The sequence below is a fragment of the Bombina bombina genome, chromosome 2 (genome assembly GCF_027579735.1).
Source record: "Bombina bombina isolate aBomBom1 chromosome 2, aBomBom1.pri, whole genome shotgun sequence".
In the NCBI taxonomy this organism is placed as follows: Eukaryota; Metazoa; Chordata; class Amphibia; order Anura; family Bombinatoridae; genus Bombina; species Bombina bombina.
Genome location: NC_069500.1, coordinates 1,293,054,311 through 1,293,072,996, shown reverse-complemented (window position 1 = coordinate 1,293,072,996; position 18,686 = coordinate 1,293,054,311). Strand labels below are relative to the sequence as shown.

Genomic DNA, 18,686 nt, shown 5'->3' with positions numbered 1-18,686 from the left:
TCTTCCCGAGACCATAGACCCTGAGCTTTCAGGGATTCCCAGACCGCGCCCCAGCCCACTAGGCTGGCGTCGGTCGTGACAATGACCCACTCTGGTCTGCGGAAGCTCATTCCCAGAGACAGATTGTCCAGGGTCAGCCACCAACGGAGTGAATCTCTGGTCTTTTGATCTACTTGAATCGTCGGAGACAAGTCTGTATAATCCCCATTCCACTGTCTGAGCATGCACAGTTGTAATGGTCTTAGATGAATTTGTGCAAAAGGAACTATGTCCATTGTTGCAACCATCAATCCTATTACTTCCATGCACTGCGCTATGGAAGGACGAGGAACAGAATGAAGTACTTGACAAGAGCTTAGAAGTTTTGATTTTCTGACCTCTGTCAGAAAAATCCTCATTTCTAAGGAATCTATTATTGTTCCCAAGAAGGGAACTCTTGTTGACGGGGACAGAGAACTTTTTTCTTTGTTCACCTTCCATCCGTGAGATCTGAGAAAGGCTAGGACGATGTCCGTATGAGCCTTTGCTTTTGACAGGGACGACGCTTGAATCAGGATGTCGTCCAAGTAAGGTACTACTGCAATGCCCCTTGGTCTTAGAACCGCTAGAAGGGACCCTAGTACCTTTGTGAAAATCCTTGGAGCAGTGGCTAATCCGAATGGAAGTGCCACAAACTGGTAATGCTTGTCCAGAAAAGCGAACCTTAGGAACTGATGATGTTCCTTGTGGATAGGAATATGTAGGTACGCATCCTTTAAATCCACGGTAGTCATAAATTGATTTTCCTGGATAGTAGGTAGGATCGTTCGAATAGTTTCCATTTTGAACGATGGTACCCTGAGAAATTTGTTTAGGATCTTTAGATCCAAAATTGGTCTGAATGTTCCCTCTTTTTTGGGAACTATGAACAGATTGGAATAAAATCCCATTCCTTGTTCTCTTATTGGAACTGGATGTATCACTCCCATCTTTAACAGGTCTTCTACACAATGTAAGAATGCCTGTCTCTTTATTTGGTTTGAAGATAATTGAGACCTGTGGAACCTTCCCCTTGGGGGGTAGTTCCTTGAATTCCAGGAGATAACCTTGAGAAACTATTTCTAGCGCCCAAGGATCCTGAACATCTCTTGCCCAAGCCTGAGCAAAGAGAGAAAGTCTGCCCCCCACTAGATCCGGTCCCGGATCGGGGGCTATCCCTTCATGCTGTTTTGGTAGCAGTGGTAGGCTTCTTGGCCTGCTTACCCTTGTTCCAGCCTTGCATTGGTTTCCAGGCTGGTTTGGGTTGTGAAGTATTACCCTCCTGCTTAGAGGATACAGAATTAGAGACTGGTCCGTTTCTGCGAAAGGGACGAAAATTAGGCTTATTTTTAGCCTTAAAAGACCTATCCTGTGGGAGGGCGTGGCCCTTTCCCCCAGTGATGTCTGAAATAATCTCTTTCAAATCAGGTCCAAATAATGTTTTACCTTTGAAAGGAATGTTAAGCAATTTTGTCTTGGAAGACACATCCGCTGACCAAGACTTTAGCCAAAGCGCTCTGCGCGCCACGACAGCAAACCCTGAATTTTTCGCCGCTAATCTAGCTAATTGCAAAGCGGCATCTAAAACAAAAGAGTTAGCCAATTTAAGTGCTTGAACTCTGTCCATAACCTCCTCATACGAAGATTCTTTACTGAGCGAATTTTCTAGTTCCTCGAACCAGAAACACGCTGCCGTAGTGACAGGAACAATGCATGAAATTGGTTGTAGAAGGTAACCTTGCTGTACAAAAATCTTTTTAAGCAAACCCTCTAATTTCTTATCCATATGATCTTTGAAAGCACAACTATCTTCGATAGGAATAGTAGTGCGTTTGTTTAGAGTAGAAACCGCCCCCTCGACCTTGGGGACTGTCTGCCATAAGTCCTTTCTGGGGTCGACTATAGGAAATAATTTCTTAAATATAGGGGGGGGAACAAAAGGTATGCCGGGCCTTTCCCACTCTTTATTTACTATGTCCGCCACCCGCTTGGGTATAGGAAAAGCGTCGGGGGGCACCGGAACCTCTAGGAACTTGTCCATCTTACATAATTTCTCTGGAATGACCAAATTGTCACAATCATCCAGAGTAGATAACACCTCCTTAAGCAGTGCGCGGAGATGTTCTAATTTAAATTTAAATGTCACAACATCAGGTTCAGCTTGATGAGAAATTTTTCCTGAATCTGAAATTTCTCCATCAGACAAAACCTCCCTCATGGCCCCTTGAGATTGGTGTGAGGGTATGTCAGAACAGTTATCATCAGCGTCCTCTTGCTCTTCAGTGTTTAAAACAGAGCAATCGCGCTTTCTCTGATAAGTAGGCATTTTGGATAAAAGATTTGCTATGGAGTTATCCATTACAGCCGTTAATTGTTGCATGGCAATAAGTATTGGCGCACTAGATGTACTAGGGGCCTCCTGTGTGGGCATAACTGGTGTAGACACAGTAGGGGATGATGTAGTATCATGTTTACTCCCCTCATTTGAGGAATCATCTTGGGCAATATCATTATCTGTGGCATTACTGTCCTTACTTTGTTTGGACACTATGGCACAATTATCACATAAATTTAAATGGGGAGACACATTGGCTTTCATACATATAGAACATAGCTTATCTGATGGTACAGACATGTTAAACAGGCTTAAACTTGTCAACAAAGCACAAAAAACGTTTTAAAATAAAACCGTTACTGTCACTTTAAATTTCAAACTGAAAACACTTTATTACTGAATATGTGAAAAAGTATGAAGGAATTGTTAAAAAAAAATTGTTCAAAATTTCACCACAGTGTCTTAAAGCATTAAAAGTATTGCACACCAAATTTCAGAGCTTTAACCCTTAAATTAACGGAACCGGAGCCGTTTTTACATTTAACCCCTATACAGTCCCAGAATGAGGCTCTGTCTATAACTAGAAAGGCCCCCATCTGAAAAAGGTGTCCAACACAGTGCCTGCCGTTTTTCTAAACGTTCCCCAAGATTATAATACCAATAATTAGTTAGAATCTGCATAATATGCCTAGTAAAGCAATCGTTTTAGCCCAGAAAAATGTCTACCAGTTTTTAAGCCCTTTTTGAAGCCCTTTATTCTTTTATGTTTAACTAAGAAAATGGCTTACCGGTCCCCATGAGGGGAAATGACAGCCTTCCAGCATTACATGGTCTTGTTAGAAATATGGCTAGTCATACCTTAAGCAGAAAAGTCTGCTAACTGTTTCCCCCAACTGAAGTTACTTCATCTCAACAGTCCTGTGTGGAAACAGCAATCGATTTTAGTTACTGTCTGCTAAAATCATCTTCCTCTTACAAACAGAAATCTTCATCCTTTTCTGTTTCAGAGTAAATAGTACATACCAGCACTATTTTAAAATAACAAACACTTGATAGAAGAATAAAACTACATTTAAACACCAAAAAACTCTTAACCATCTCCGTGGAGATGTTGCCTGTGCAACGGCAAAGAGAATGACTGGGGTGGGCGGAGCCTAGGAGGGATCATGTGACCAGCTTTGCTGGGACTCTTTGCCATTTCCTGTTGGGGAAGAGAATATCCCACAAGTAAGGATGACGCCGTGGACCGGACACACCAATGTTGGAGAAAAGGGATTCCGCATAGCTTTGTTTGCACAAACACAAGTAAATAGAAAACTATTTCAAACATGGTGGCGTCCATTACTTTATATAAACTAAAGTACTTTATAGAAACTAAACCTTTACACTTACATTTTCAATATTTAAACTACTAATATAATTGTAAAAATACAGCTATGTATTATTCTAAGGCTAATCTTTGCTTTGAATACATAATTATGTCTAGCATGTAATTAGTGTTTCTCATCCCTTTAAGGTAAAAATACCACAAGTTATGTCTATATTAGACTATATTTTACATTGACATTGTCTTCTTGTTAGATTTTGTTGTCCATAATAACCCTTCTTATTTCCTTTTGTTAGGGCACCTAATGGTGACTATAGCACGACTAGTTTGCAGTCTGTTAAAGACGATGTATTTATCAATATCTTTGATGAGATTTCCTATGATATTTTAGAGGTAAGACTTACATGCATGGTATGTATAGATAACATAATATTTACACATGTTAAAATAATATTTACTATAGTCACTTTATTATATAGCTAAGCGTTACAACGGTATAAACATTGAGTTAGTATAATGAATGTTAGCTCTATTATAAAAACACAAAGTTACAAAAATGAATAAGCACTTGTATCTAAGTTACAGTTGTCCAAAAGTGGCTGATTTGTACCACTATTGACCTTGTTTTTATTGTTTTTTTCAATCATTCAGGTAAGTTTATCAGTATGTTACTGAAATATTAGATATATCCCCGTTTTTATTCAACTGCCATGCAACCAGGAACAATATGACAATTTGGCAAGCTGAATTGTACAGTGTGACATCTCATTTATAATAATTAAAAACAGCTATACCAGGGTTATATTTAGGCACATGAAACAAGGTTTGTGCTTAGAGTGGTACTTTTTAAAGTGTCAGCAACAGGACATTTAGATATGAGTCGTATGTGCATAATATAATTGCACATGGATTTTGTTTTTATCTACCTGCTTATACAGCAAATCCAACTATATAGTAATCAGTTACACACAAATAAAAGAAGCAAATGGAGGAGAAATACGTGTCACTGACATCAAAAGAGTGAATCTGCCAATTAATAGCCAAAATGCATTACTGAAATACAATTACATATACAATCAGCCAGACTTATCTTGGGAAAACACTAAAAGGTTATTAAATAATGAGGGAGGAGATAGCTCACATGGCTAATCACAATAATTTTACTAACACTTATATACCACTTTAAACTTTTGGGAACTGTCACTTATTGCTCCATAATGAAAGTGACCTAGATAAACTATATTTTCTGATTTCTAAACAAGAAATAGTAAAGCTAATCAACAGTATTCCTATAGATAAAGTGAGGCCACATATAATTCATATAATGTTATATAACATTGTATCAGATTAAGTTGCTTCATATATCAAATCTTTGTTTCAAAAAATATTATTCAGGAAATATTCAACCAAATCAAACTTTTACTGAAGAATTGAGTCTCTTTCTGAAACTTTTGAAGGATCATTAACCGTTGGGGTGTTATCTCTTTGATTTTTTTTTTTTAATTTTGATGACAAGACATTTACTAAAACTATTGCTAATAGAATTAATAACCTCTAATCCAACAAGAGTTATTATTTCACATTCTAATGTTGTTCACATACAGGACAATGTTATTAATATTTTAAATACATATTTCCTTTTTTTATTTCAAACATAGCATTGAATACAAAAAATATAAAAGATAATTAAAAGACATCTTGATATTATTTATACAAAATGTACACATGTTGTTTTTTGTTTTTTCCATTACTCTCTGCAAATTCTTATAATAAGCTATACATTTCTCCATTTCTTTTAATATCGGTACATATAACTCTTTATTCCCCTCATCTCTCTTATCATCTAAAAACAAACTATATTATCCCTCTATATATAATATTTCTCTTGTTAAGTGTATCCAGTCCACGGATCATCCATTACTTATGGGATATATTCTCCTTCCCAACAGGAAGCTGCAAGAGTCCACCCACAGCAAAGCTGCTATATAGCTCCTCCCCTAACTGCCATTCCCAGTCATTCTCTTGCAAGTCTCAACATAGATAGGAGGTCGTGAGAGTCTGTGGTTTTTTATACTTAGTTTATTTCTTCAATCAAAAGTTTGTTATTTTTAAATGGCACCGGAGTGTGCTGTTTATCTCAGGCAGTATTTGGAAGAAGAATCTTCCTGCGTTTTTTCTATGATCTTAGCAGACGTAACTAAGATCCAGTTGCTGTTCTCACACATTCTGAGGAGTAAGGTACTTCAGAGGGGGAATGGCGTGCAGGTTTTCCTGCAAATAAGGTATGTGCAGTAAAATATTTTTCTAAGGAATGGAATTGACTAAGAAAATACTGCTGATACCGAAGTAATGTAAGTACAGCCTTTAAATGCAGTGAAAGCGACTGGTACCAGGCTGATTGATAGAGATATATGCTAAGGTATGTGCAGTAATATATTTTTCTAAGGAATGGAATTGACTAAGAAAATACTGCTGATACCGAAGTAATGTAAGTAAAGCCTTAAATGCAGTGATAGCGACTGGATCAGGCTTATTAATAGACATACATACTCTTATAAGAATGTGTTTTAAAACGTTTGCTGGCATGTTTAATCGTTTTTTAACATATGTTTGGTGATAAAACTTATTGGGGCCTAATTTTTCCACATGGCTGGCTTAAATTTTGCATAGAAACAGTTATAGGGAAGGTAATCCACAGCTCAGCTGTGGCAGTTTTGTTGTGTCTGTTTAAAAAAATGTCTTTTTTTTTTTTTTTTTTTTTATCTGTTTTTTGCATTAAGGGGTTAATCATCCATTTGCAAGTGGGTGCAATGCTCTGTTAACTTATTACATGTACTGTAAAAAATTCGTTTGATTTACTGCCTTTTTTCACTGTTTTTCAAATTTTGACAAAATTTGTTTCTCTTAAAGGCACAGTAACGTTTGTTATATTTGCTTGTTAACTTGATTTAAAGTGTTTTCCAAGCTTACTAGTCTCTTTATTAGTTCTAACATGTCTAACATAGAGGAGGCTCTGTGTTTATTATGTTTAAAGCCATGGTGGAACCCCATTTTAGAATGTGTACCAGATGTACTGATTTCATGTTAAACAATAAAGATCATTTTTTGTATTTAAAAACATTATCACCAGAGGATTCTGTCGAGGGGGAAGTTATGCCGACTAACTCTCCCCACGTGTCAGACCCTTTGACTCCCGCTTTAGGGACTCACGCTCAAATGGCGCCAAGTACATCAAGGGCACCCATAGCGTTTATTTTACCAGAGGATTCTGTCGAAGGGGAAGTTATGCCGACTAACTCTCCCCACGTGTCAGACCCTTTGACTCCCGCTCCAGGGACTCACGCTCAAATGGCGCCAAGTATATCAATGGCGCCCATAGCGTTTATTTTACAAGACATGGCAAAGGTTGTGTATAATACACTGGCAGCAGTATTAGTCAGACTACCTGAAATTAAAGGAAAGCAAAACAGCTCTGGGGGTAGATACAGAGCATACAGACGCTTTAAGAACCATGTCTGATACTACCTCACAATATGCTTAGTCTGTGGGTGATATTTGTGACTCAGGGAAGATGATTTAACCTGATTCTGATATTTCTACATTTAAAATTTATGCTTGAGAACCTCCACTTGTTGCTCAGGGAGGCTTTAGCTGCTCTGAATGAATGTGTACAATCGCAGTGCCAGAGAAATTGTGTAGAATGGATAAATAATATGCAGTGCCGGTGTGTACTTATGTTTTTCCAATACCTAAAGAGGTTTACTAAAATTTTTCATAAGGAATGGGATAGACCAGGTGTGCCGTTCTCTTCCCCTCCTATTTTTTAGAAGAATGTTTTCTAATAGTTGCCACCACACGGGACTTATGGCAGACAGTTCCTAAGGTGGAGAGAAGAGTTTCTACTCTAGCTAAGCGTACCACTACCTCTGGCGAGGACTGTTGTGCTTTTTTAGATCCAATGGATAAAAAATGTTTATTCAACAAGGTTTTATCCTGCAGCCCCTTGCACGCATTGCTCCTGTCACTGCTGCTGCGGCGTTCTGGTTTGAGTCTCTTGATGAGGCTTTACAGGCTCCATTGGATGAATATATTTGACAAGCTTAGAGCACTTAAGCTAGCCAATTCCTTTGTTTTCTGATGCCTTTGTTCCTTTGACTAGACTAACGGCTAAGAATTCTGTTTTTTACTATACTGGCGCGCAGAGCGCTATGGCTTATATCATGGTCAGCTGTCGTGACTTTAATAAATAAGCTACTTAACTTCCCTTCAAGGGGCAGACCCTATTCAGGCCTAGTTTGAAGGAGATTATTACTTATATCACTGGAGGAAAAGATCATGCCCTTCCTCAGGACAGGTCCAAATCAAGGGACAAAAAAGGCCTAATTTTCGTGCCTTTCGAAAATTCAAGGCAGGTGTGGCATCAACTTCCTCTAAGGCAAAATAAGAGGGAACTTTTGCTCAGTCCAAGGCGGTCTGGAGACAACCGGACCTGGAACAAAGATAAGCAGGTCAAGGAGCCTGCTGCTGCCTCTAAAACAGCATGAGGAACGGACTCCTATCTGGTAACGGATCCTATAGGGGGCAGACTTCATTCTTCGCCCAGGCGTGGGCAAGAGATGCCCAGGATCCCTGGGCATTGGAAATTATACCCCAGAGATATCTCCTGGATTTCAAAGCTTTCCCCCCCAAAAAAGGGGAGTTTTTGCCTTTCACATTTATCTGCAAACCAGATAAAGAAAGAGACATTCTTGCATTGTGTACGTGACCCATTCAGTTCCAATAGAGGAACAGGGACACAGTTTTCCTCAAATCGGTTTGTGGTTCCCAAGGAAAGGAAACCTTCAGACCTATTTTGGATCTAAAAGATCTTAAACAAATTCTTTAGAATTCTATCATTTAAGATGGAAACTATTCGTACCATCTTAACTATGATCCAGGAGAGTCAATAGAGGACTACAATGGATTTGAAGGATGCTTATCCTCACATTACGATGCATAAAGATCACCATCGGCTTTTCAGGTTTGCCTTTCTAGACAGGCATTACCAGTTTGTAGCTCTTTCCTTTGGGTTAACTACAGCCCCTAGAATCTTTATGGAGGTTCTGGGGTCACTTTGGCGGTCCTTAGGCCGCGGGGCATAGAAGTGGCCCCTTATTTAGACGACATCCTGATACAGGCGTCAAACATCCAAGTTGCCAAGTCTCATACGGACGTAGTACTGGCATTTCTGAGATCGCATGGGTGGAAAGTGAACAAGGAAAGAGTTCTCTATCCCCAATATCAAGGGTTTTCCCTCCTAGGGATTCTGATAGATTTTGTAGAAATTAAAATTTACCTGACGGAGTCCAGGTTGTCAAAGTTTCTAAATTTCTGCCGTGTTCTTCATTCCATCCGCGCCCTTTGGTGGCTCAGTACATGAATGTAATCGGCTTAATGGTAGCGGCAAGGGACATAGTACCGTTTGCACGCCTACATTTCAGACCACTGCAACTATGCATGCTCAGCCAGAGGAACGGGGATTACACAGATTTGTTCTCCTGTTAAATCCGGACCAAGAAACCAGAGATTCTCTTCTCTGGTGACTATCTCGGGTCCATCTGTCCAAGGGTATGACCTTCCGCAGGTCAGATGGGACAATTGTTACAACAGATGCCAGCCTTTTAGGTTGGGATACAGTCTGGAACTCCCTGAAGGCTCAGGGATAGTGGACTCAGGAGGAGACCCTCCTTCTAATGAATATTCTGGAACTGGGAGCGATATTCCATGCTTTTCAGACTTGGCCTCAGTTAGCAACTCTGAGGTACATCATATTTCAGTCGGACAATATCACGACTGTGGCTTACATCAACCATCAAGGGGGAACAGAAGTTCCCTAGCAATGTTAGAAGTCTTAAAATAATTCACTGGACAGAGACTCACTCTTGTCTAAAAGCTATCCCTATCCCAGGTGTTGAGAACTGGGAGGCAGATTTTCTAAGTCGTCAGACTTTTCATCCGGGGGAGTGGGAATTCCCTCCGGAGGGGTTTGCACAAGATCAAGCAGGAGAGTGCTTTGGTGCTTTTGACAGCGCCTGCGTGGCCACGCAGGACCTGGTATGCAGATCTGGTGGACATGTCATCCTTTCCACCACGGTCTCTGCTTCTGAGACAGGACCCTCTACCTCAGGGTCTTTTCAACCATCTAAATATAACTAATCTGAGATGGACTGCCTGGAGACAGAACGCTTGATGTTATCAAAGCATGGCTTCTCCGAGTCAGTAATTGATACCTTAATACAGGCATAAAAGCCTGTCTCTAGGAAAATTTAACATAAGATATGGTGTAAATATCTTATTGTTATGAATCCAAGGGTTACTCATGGAGTAAAGTCTGGATTCCCAGGATATTATCTTTTCTCCAAGATGATTTTGAGAAAAGGGTTGTCAGCTAGTTCTTTAAAAGGACAGATTTCTACTCTGTCTATTCTTTTGCACAAGCGTCTGGCAGGTATTCTAGACGTTCAGGCATTTGGTCAGGCTTTGGTTAGAACCAAGCCTGTGGTTAAAAATGTTGCTCCGCCATGGAGCTTAAAGCTGGTTCTTAAGGTTCTTCAAGGAGTTCCATTTGAACCTTTTCATTCCATAGATATCAAACTTCTATCTTGGAAAGTTCCTTTTTGGTAGCTATTTCCTCGGCTCATAGAGTCTCCGAGTTATCTGCGTTGCAATGTGATTCTCCTTATCTGGTTCTCCGTACGGATAAGGTAGTCCTGTGTACCAACCTGGGTTTTTACCTAAGGTGGTATCTAACAAGAATATCACTCAAGAGATTGTTGTTCCATTCTTGTATCCTAATCCTTCTTCAAAGAAGGAACGTCTATTACACAATTTGGACGTGGTTCGTGTTTTAAAGTTTTACTTACAAGCTACTACAGATTTTCATCAAACATTCACCTTGTTTGTTGTCTATTCTGGACAGAGGAGAGGTCAAAGGACTTCAGCAACCTCTCTGTCTTTTTGGTTAAAAAGCATAATTCATTTAGCTTATGAGACTGCTGGACAGCAGCCTCCTGAAGGGATTACAGCTCATTCTACTAGAGCTGTGGTTTTCACTTGGGCCTTTTTTAAATGTGGCTTCTGTTGAACAGATTACAAGACGGAGTCTTGGTCTGCGTTTCATACTTTTTCAAATTTAACAAATTTGATACCTTGCTTCTTCGGAGGCTATTTTTGGGAGAAAGGGTTTTTTACAGGCAGTGGTAACTTCCGTTTAAGTACCTGCCTTGTCCCTCCCATCATCCGTGTACTTTAGCTTTGGTATTGGTATCCCATAAGTAATGGATGATCCGTGGACTGGATACACTTAACAAGAGAAAACATAATTTATGCTTACCTGATAAATTTATTTCTCTTGTAGTGTATCCAGTCCACGGCCCGCCCTGTCACTTTAAGGCAGGTAATTTTTCCATTAAACTACAGTCACCACTGCACCCTATGGTTTTCCTTTCTCTGCATGTTTTCGGTCGAATGACTGGTAATGGCAGTTAGGGGAGGAGCTATATAGCAGCTTTGCTGTGGGTGGACTCTTGCAGCTTCCTGTTGGGAAGGAGAATATATCCCATAAGTAATGGATGATCCGTGGACTGGATACACTACAAGAGAAATAAATTTATCAGGTAAGCATAAATTATGTTTTTGTAGATCATCTTTCATTGTTTCAATATATTGTTCCCATTTATCTAAAAATATATGGACTCTCCCTATTAGATCTAATAATGTATTATATTTCTCCATAATTATTTGTTGCCAGAGTGCTTTTTTAAGCATGGTAATAGAGGTTTTTTGGTTTCAATCCATAATCTTGTAATCATCTTCCTCGATTATAATATTTTCATTGTAATAAATCTTTCTCTTTGTTTTTTAATTGAGCTAGGAAGGTGAAGTTAAAGTATATTTTGTTTATTCAACAGATGCCAATATAGGCAAGAACAAGGTTGATGGAGAATGGTTAAGATTAACACTTTTTCTTAAGATAAATACTATGATTAATCATAATGTTGATATTTAGTTATCCTATATAATAAAAGTCCAAGTGTATTTGTCCGAAGCTGTCATGCGCAGTAGAGACTGCGCGCAAGGACAAACACACCTGGCCTTCCAACTGACCTGGTGTCGTGTGGCGAAGTGGGCGTGGCGGGTGCGGAGTGCAGAGAGACAGAGAGCTCTAAAGACTGAGGATAGAGAGAGCAGAAGAGGGGGATAGAGAGAGGGAGAGAGAGACAGCAAAAGAGAGAGGGGGAGAGAGACAGCAAAAGAGAGAGGGGGAGAGAGATAGCAAAAGAGAGGGAGGAGAGAGACAGCAAAAGAGAGGGAGGAGAGAGACAGCAAAAGAGAGCGGGGAGAGAGACAGCAAAAGAGAGCGGGGGAGAGAGACAGCAAAAGAGAGGAGAGAGAGAGCAAACGAGAGGAGAGAGAGCAAACGAGAGGAGAGAGAGCAAACAAGAGGGGGGAAGAGAGGGAGAGAGACAGCAAAAGAGGGGGAGAGAGAGATAAAAAGAGAGGGAGAGAGACAGCAAAAGAGGGGGAGAGAGAGCAAAAGAGAGGGGGAGAGAGAGAGCAAAAGAGAGGGGGAGAGAGAGCGCAAAAAAGAGGGGGAGAGAGAGCACGCAAAAGGGGGGGTAGAGAGAGCACAAAAGAGAGAACGTAAAAGAGAGGGGGTTGAGAGAGCGTAAAAGAGAGGGGGAGAGAGAGCGCAAAAGAGAGGGGGAGAGAGCGCAAAAGACGGGGGAGAGAGAGCACAAAAGAGGGGGAGAGAGAGAGAGCGCAAAAGAGAGGGGGAGAGAGAGAGCGTAAAAGAGAGGGGGGGAGAGAAAGCAAAAGAGAGGGGGAGAGAGAGGGAGCAAAAGAAAGGGGGAGAAAGAAGGGAGCAAGAGAGAGAGAGAGGGAGCAAAAGAGAGGGGGGAGAGAGAGAGCAAAAGAGAGGTGGAGCGAGAGAGAACGCGAAAGAGAGGGGGAGAGAGAGAGAGCAAGGGGTGGTACCGCTGTTCTGCAAAAAATGGCCCGTGTGAACGGGCTTAAGGACTAGTAGTTTAATAAAAAGTATTAATCAAAAGTTGATTCTGGAAAAGATGCTCTTTAATTGGAAACAGCTATTTTCCATTTTTTTCAAAATATATATAAGGTCTTTTATGTTAGATATATTAGTTTTATATATACCAATTTTAATGTCAAATAGACTTAAAAGCAAGGAATATTGAATATGACAAGATAATTTACTAAACATATAAATATCCACATATTATATTCTTTAGATAAGATAGGAACAATGATGAGTTGGAAAGTTCTCTCTAAGGCTAAATTAATTTCACATGGAATGATGGATTGTATCCACATGGATTTTTTTTCTCTTCCCTCACAAATATGTATTAACCTCTTCTCCTCTTCCAGGAATTTCAGATAAAACTTTGCCCAAAGTACTGGAGATTTTTGTTTAGCATTTTTGCTATTACACCGTTTAAACAGAAATAGATCCTTTGTTTTTTATTTACCTATGAATACTATATATTTTTTAAGGTAGACAACCCAAGGTATTGATCTAGCACATTTGGTATATTTGATGCCACTATTTGGCCACCAAATATGATCATATACATTTTTTTTTTTTACTTTTTTCCAAACATTGGGGTTCGCACTGAAATTATTTACACACCCCTATTGCAGTCATAAGGCAAATGGTTGTAAAAGCTTCTCCGGTGTCCCCTTTTTTCAGAAACAACAGACATGCATGGCTTTGCCATTGGTTTTTGGCAATTAGAAGTACACTAATTGCAACTGCTTTCTCTTGTTAAGTGTATCCAGTCCACGGATCATCCATTACTTATGGAATATATTCTCCTTCCCAACAGGAAGTTGCAAGAGTCCACCCACAGCAAAGCTGCTATATAGCTCCTCCCCTAACTGCCATACTCAGTCATTCTCTTGCAAGCCTCAACATAGATAGGAGGTCGTGAGAGTCTGTGGTTTTTTTATACTTAGTTTATTCTTCAATCAAAAGTTTGTTATTTTTAAATGGCACCGGAGTGTGCTGTTTATCTCAGGCAGTATTTGGAAGAAGAATCTGCCTGCGTTTTTCTATGATCTTAGCAGACGTAACTAAGATCCATTTGCTGTTCTCACACATTCTGAGGAGTGAGGTACTTCAGAGGGGGAATGGCGTGCAGGTTTTCCTGCAGATAAGGTATGTGCAGTAAAATATTTTTCTAGGAATGGAATTGACTAAGAAAATACTGCTGATACCGAAGTAATGTAAGTAAAGCCTTAAATGCAGCGATAGCGACTGGTATCAGGCTTATTAATAGAGATACATACTCTTATAAAAATGTGTTTTAAAACGTTTGCTGGCATGTTTAATCGTTTTTTAACGTACATTGGTGATAACACTGTAATGTTGGTATAGCCTTAAATGCAGTAAAAGCGACTGGTATCAGGCTTATTAATAGAGATACATACTCTTGTAAAAATGTGTTTTAAAACGTTTGCTGGCATGTTTAATCGTTTTTTTTAACATATGTTTGGTGATAAAACTTATTGGGGCCTAAGTTTTTTCCACATGGCTGGCTTAAATTTTGCATAGAAACAGTTAACTGAAGCTTCCCACTGTTGTAATATGAGTGGGAAGGGCCTAATTTAGCGCTTTTTTTGCGCAGTTAAAATTACAAAATGAATCATCCAGATTCCCTCAGCAGTCCCATGAATACTACAGGACATTTCTTAAAGGGCTAAAAAGACTTCCAAAATCGTTTATAGGGAAGGTAATCCACAGCTCTGCTGTGGCAGTTTGTTGTGTCTGTTTTTAAAAACGTCTATGTCGTTTTTTTTATCTGTTTTTTGCATTAAGGGGTTAATCATCCATTTGCAAGTGGGTGCAATGCTCTGTTACCTTATTACATGTACTGTAAAAATTTCATTTGTTTTACTGCCTTTTTTCACTGTTTTTCAAATTTTGACAAAATTTGTTTCTCTTAAAGGCACAGTAACGTTTTATATATTTGCTTGTTAACTTGATTTAAAGTGTTTTCCAAGCTTACTAGTCTCATTATTAGTCTGTTCTAACATTTCTGACATAGAGGAAGCTCTGTGTTCATTATGTTTTAAAGCCATGGTGGAACCCCATCTTAGAATGTGTACCAGATGTACTGATTTCATGTTAAACAATAAAGATCATTTGTTGTCTTTAAAAACATTATCACCAGAGGATTCTGTCGTGGGGGTAGTTATGCCGACTAACTCTCCCCACGTGTCAGACCTTTTGACTCCCGCTTTAGGGACTCACGCTCAAATGGCGCCAAGTACATCAAGGGCACCCATAGCGTTTATTTTACCAGGGGATTCTGTCGAGGGGAAAGTTATGCCGACTAACTCTCCCCACGTGTCAGACCCTTCGACTCCCGCTTCAGGGACTCACGCTCAAATGGCGCCAAGTACATCAAGGGCGTCCATAGCGTTTATTTTACAAGACATGGCAAAGGTGGTGAATAATACTCTGGCAGCAGTATTAGTCAGACTACCTGAAATTAAAGGAAAGCAGATAGCTCTGGGGGTAGATACAGAGCATACAGACGCTTTAAGAACCATGTATGATACTACCTCACAATATGCTTAGTCTGTGGGTGATTTTTTTTTTGACTCAGGGAAGATGATTTAACCTGATTCTGATATTTCTACATTTAAAATTTATGCTTGAGAACCTCCACTTGTTGCTCAGGGAGGCTTTGGCTGCCCTGAATGAATGTGTACAATCGCAGGGCCAGAGAAATTGTGTAGACTGGATAAATAATATGCAGTGCCGGTGTGTACTGATGTTTTTCCAATACCTAAAGAGGTTTATTAAATTTTTTTTAATAAGGAATGGGATAGACCAGGTGTGCCGTTCTCTTCCCCTCCTATTTTTTAGAAGAATGTTTTCTAATAGTTACGACCACACGGGACTTCTGGCAGACAGTTCCTACGGTGGAGAGAAGAGTTTCTACTCTAGCTAGGCGTACCACTACCTCTGGCGAGGACAGTTGTGCTTTTTAGATCCAATGGATAAAAAATGTTTATTCAACAGGGTTTTATCCTGCAGCCCCTTGCATACATTGCTTCTGTCATTGCTGCTGCGGCGTTCTGGGTTGAGTCTCTTGATGAGGCTTTACAGTTAGCGACTCCATTGGATGAATATATTTGACAAGCTTATGCTAGCCAATTCCTTTGTTTTCTGATGCCTTTGTTCATTTGACTAGACTAACGGCTAAGAATTCTGTTTTTTACTATACTGGCGCGCAGAGCGCTATGGCTTATATCATGGTCAGCTGTCGTGACTTTAATAAATAAGCTACTTAACTTCCCTTCAAGGGGCAGACCCTATTCGGGCCTGGTTTGAAGGAGATTATTGCTTATATCACTGGAGGAAAAGGTCATGCCCTTCCTCAGGATAGGTCCAAATCAAGGGCCAAGAAAGGTCTAATTTTCGTGCCTTTTAAAACTTCAGGGCAGGTGTGGCATCCACTTCCTCTAAGGCAAAACAAGAGGGAATTTTTGCTCAGTCCAAGGTGGTCTGGAGACAATCGGACCTGGAACAAAGATAAGCAGGCCAAGGAGCCTGCTGCTGCCTCTAAGGCAGCATGAAGGAACGGACCCCTATCCGGTAACGGATCCTATAGGGGGCAGATTTTCATTCTTTGCCCAGGCGTGGGCAAGAGATGCCCAGGATCCCTAGGCATTGGAATTTATATCCCAGAGATATCTTCTGCATTTTCAAAGATTCCCCCCCAAAAAAGGGGAGATTTCGCCTTTCCAATTATCTGCAAACCAGATAAAGAAGGAGGCATTCTTACATTGTGTACGAGATCCATCCAGTTCCAAGAGAGGAACAGGGACAGAGTTTTTACTCAAATCTGTTTGTGGTTCCCAAGGAGAGGGAACCTTCAGACCTATTTTGGATCTAAAGATCTTAAACAAATTCCTCAGAATTCCGTCTTTTAAGATGGAAACCATTCGTACCATCTTAACTATGATCCAGGAGAGTCTATAGAGGACTACAATGGATTTGAAGGATGTTTATCCTCACATTGTGATGCATAAAGATCACCATCGTTTTTCAGGTTTGCCTTTCTAGACAGGCATTACCAGTTTGTAGCTCTTTCCGTTGGGATATCTACAGCCCCAAGAATCTTTATGGAGGTTCTGGGGTCACTTTGGCGGTCCTTAGGCCGCGGGGCATAGAAGTGGCCCCTTATTTAGACGACATCCTGATACAGGCGTCAAACATCCAAATTGCCAAGTCTCATACGGACGTAGTACTGGCATTTCTGAGATCACATGGGTGGAAAGTGAACAAGGAAAGAGTTCTCTATCCCCAATCTCAAGGGTTTCCCTCTTAGGGACTCTGATAGATTCTGTAGAAATGAAAATTTACCTGACGGAGTCCAGGTTGTCAAAGTTTCTAAATTTCTGCCGTGTTTTTCATTCCATCCGCGCCCTTCGGTGGCTCAGTACATGAATGAAATCGGCTTAATGGTAGCGGCAAGGGACATAGTTCCGTTTGCACGTCTACTTTTCAGACCGCTGCAACTATGCATGCTCAGTCAGAGGAACGGGGATTACACAGGTATGTCCCCCTGTTAAACCTGGACCAAGAGACCAGAGATTCTCTGGTGACTATGTCGGGTCCATCTGTCCAAGGGTATGACCTTCCGCAGGTCAGATGGGACAATTGTTACAATAGATGCCAGCCTTTTAGGTTGGGATGCAGTCTGGAACTCCCTGAAGGCTCAGGGATAGTGGACTTAGGAGGAGACCCTCCTTCTAATAAATATTCTGGAACTGGGAGTGATATTCCATGCTCTTCAGACTTGGCCTCAGTTAGCAACTCTGAGGTACATCATATTCAGTCGGACAATATACACGACTGTGGTTTACATCAGCCATCAAGGGGGAACAGAAGTTCCCTAGCGATGTTAGAAGTCTTACAATAATTCACTGGACAGAGACTCACTCTTGTCTATCAGCTATCCATATCCCAGGTGTTGAGAACTGGGAGGTGGTTTTTCTAAGTCGTCAGACTTTTCTTCCGGGGGAGTGGGATTTCCTCCGGAGGTCAAGACCAAGCAGGAGAGGGCTTTGGTGTTTTTGTCAGCGCCTGCGTAGCCACGCAGGACCTGGTATGCAGATCTGGTGGACATGTCATCCTTTCCATCACGGTCTCTGCTTCTGAGACAGGTCCCTCTACCTCAGGGTCCTTTCAACCATCTAAATAGAATCAATCTGAGATGGACTGCCTGGAGACTGAACGCTTGATGTCATCAAAGCATGGCTTCTCCGAGTCAGTCATTGATACCTTAATACAGACATGAAAGCCTGTCTCTAGGAAAATTGAACATAGATATGGTGTAAATATCTGATTGTTATGAATCCAGGGTTACTCATGCAGTAAAGTCTGGATTCCCAGGATATTATCTTTTCTCCAAGATGTTTTGGAGAAAAGGGTTGTCAGCTAATTCCTTAAAAGGGACAGATTTTTACTCTGTCTATTTTTTTTGCACAAGCGTCTGGCAGGTATTCTAGACGTTCAGGCATTTGGTCAGGCTTTGGTTAGATCCAAGCCTGTGTTTAAAACTGTTGCTCCACCATGGAGCTTAAACCTGGTTCTTAAGGTTCTTCAAGAAGTTCTGTTTGAACCTTTTTTGTTCCATAGATATCAATCTTTATCTTAGAAAGTTCCTTTTGGGTAGCTATTTCCTCGACTCGTAGAGTCTCCAAGTTATCTGTGTTACAATGTGATTCTCCTTATCTGGTCCTTCGTATGGATAAGGTAGTCCTGCGTACCAACCTGGGTTTTTTCCTAAGGTGGTATCTAACAAGAACATCACTCAAGAGATAGTTGTTCCATGCTTGTATCCTAATCCTTCCTCAAAGAAGGAACGTCTATTACACAATATTGGACGTGGTTTGTGCTTTAAAGTTTTACTTACAAGCTACTACAGTTTT

At 40.5% G+C, this 18,686-nt stretch overlaps 1 protein-coding gene across 1 annotated transcript in view; it reads left to right on the top strand.

Moving 5' to 3' along the window:
• Positions 1-18,686, top strand: part of CC2D2A (coiled-coil and C2 domain containing 2A) — a 319,163-nt gene that overhangs the window by 201,860 nt on the left and 98,617 nt on the right. Inside the window, exon 26 of the mRNA XM_053704126.1 lies at positions 3,977-4,073. Within this exon, the coding sequence (XP_053560101.1) occupies positions 3,977-4,073 (97 nt within the window). The remainder of the gene's footprint in view (positions 1-3,976; positions 4,074-18,686) is intronic.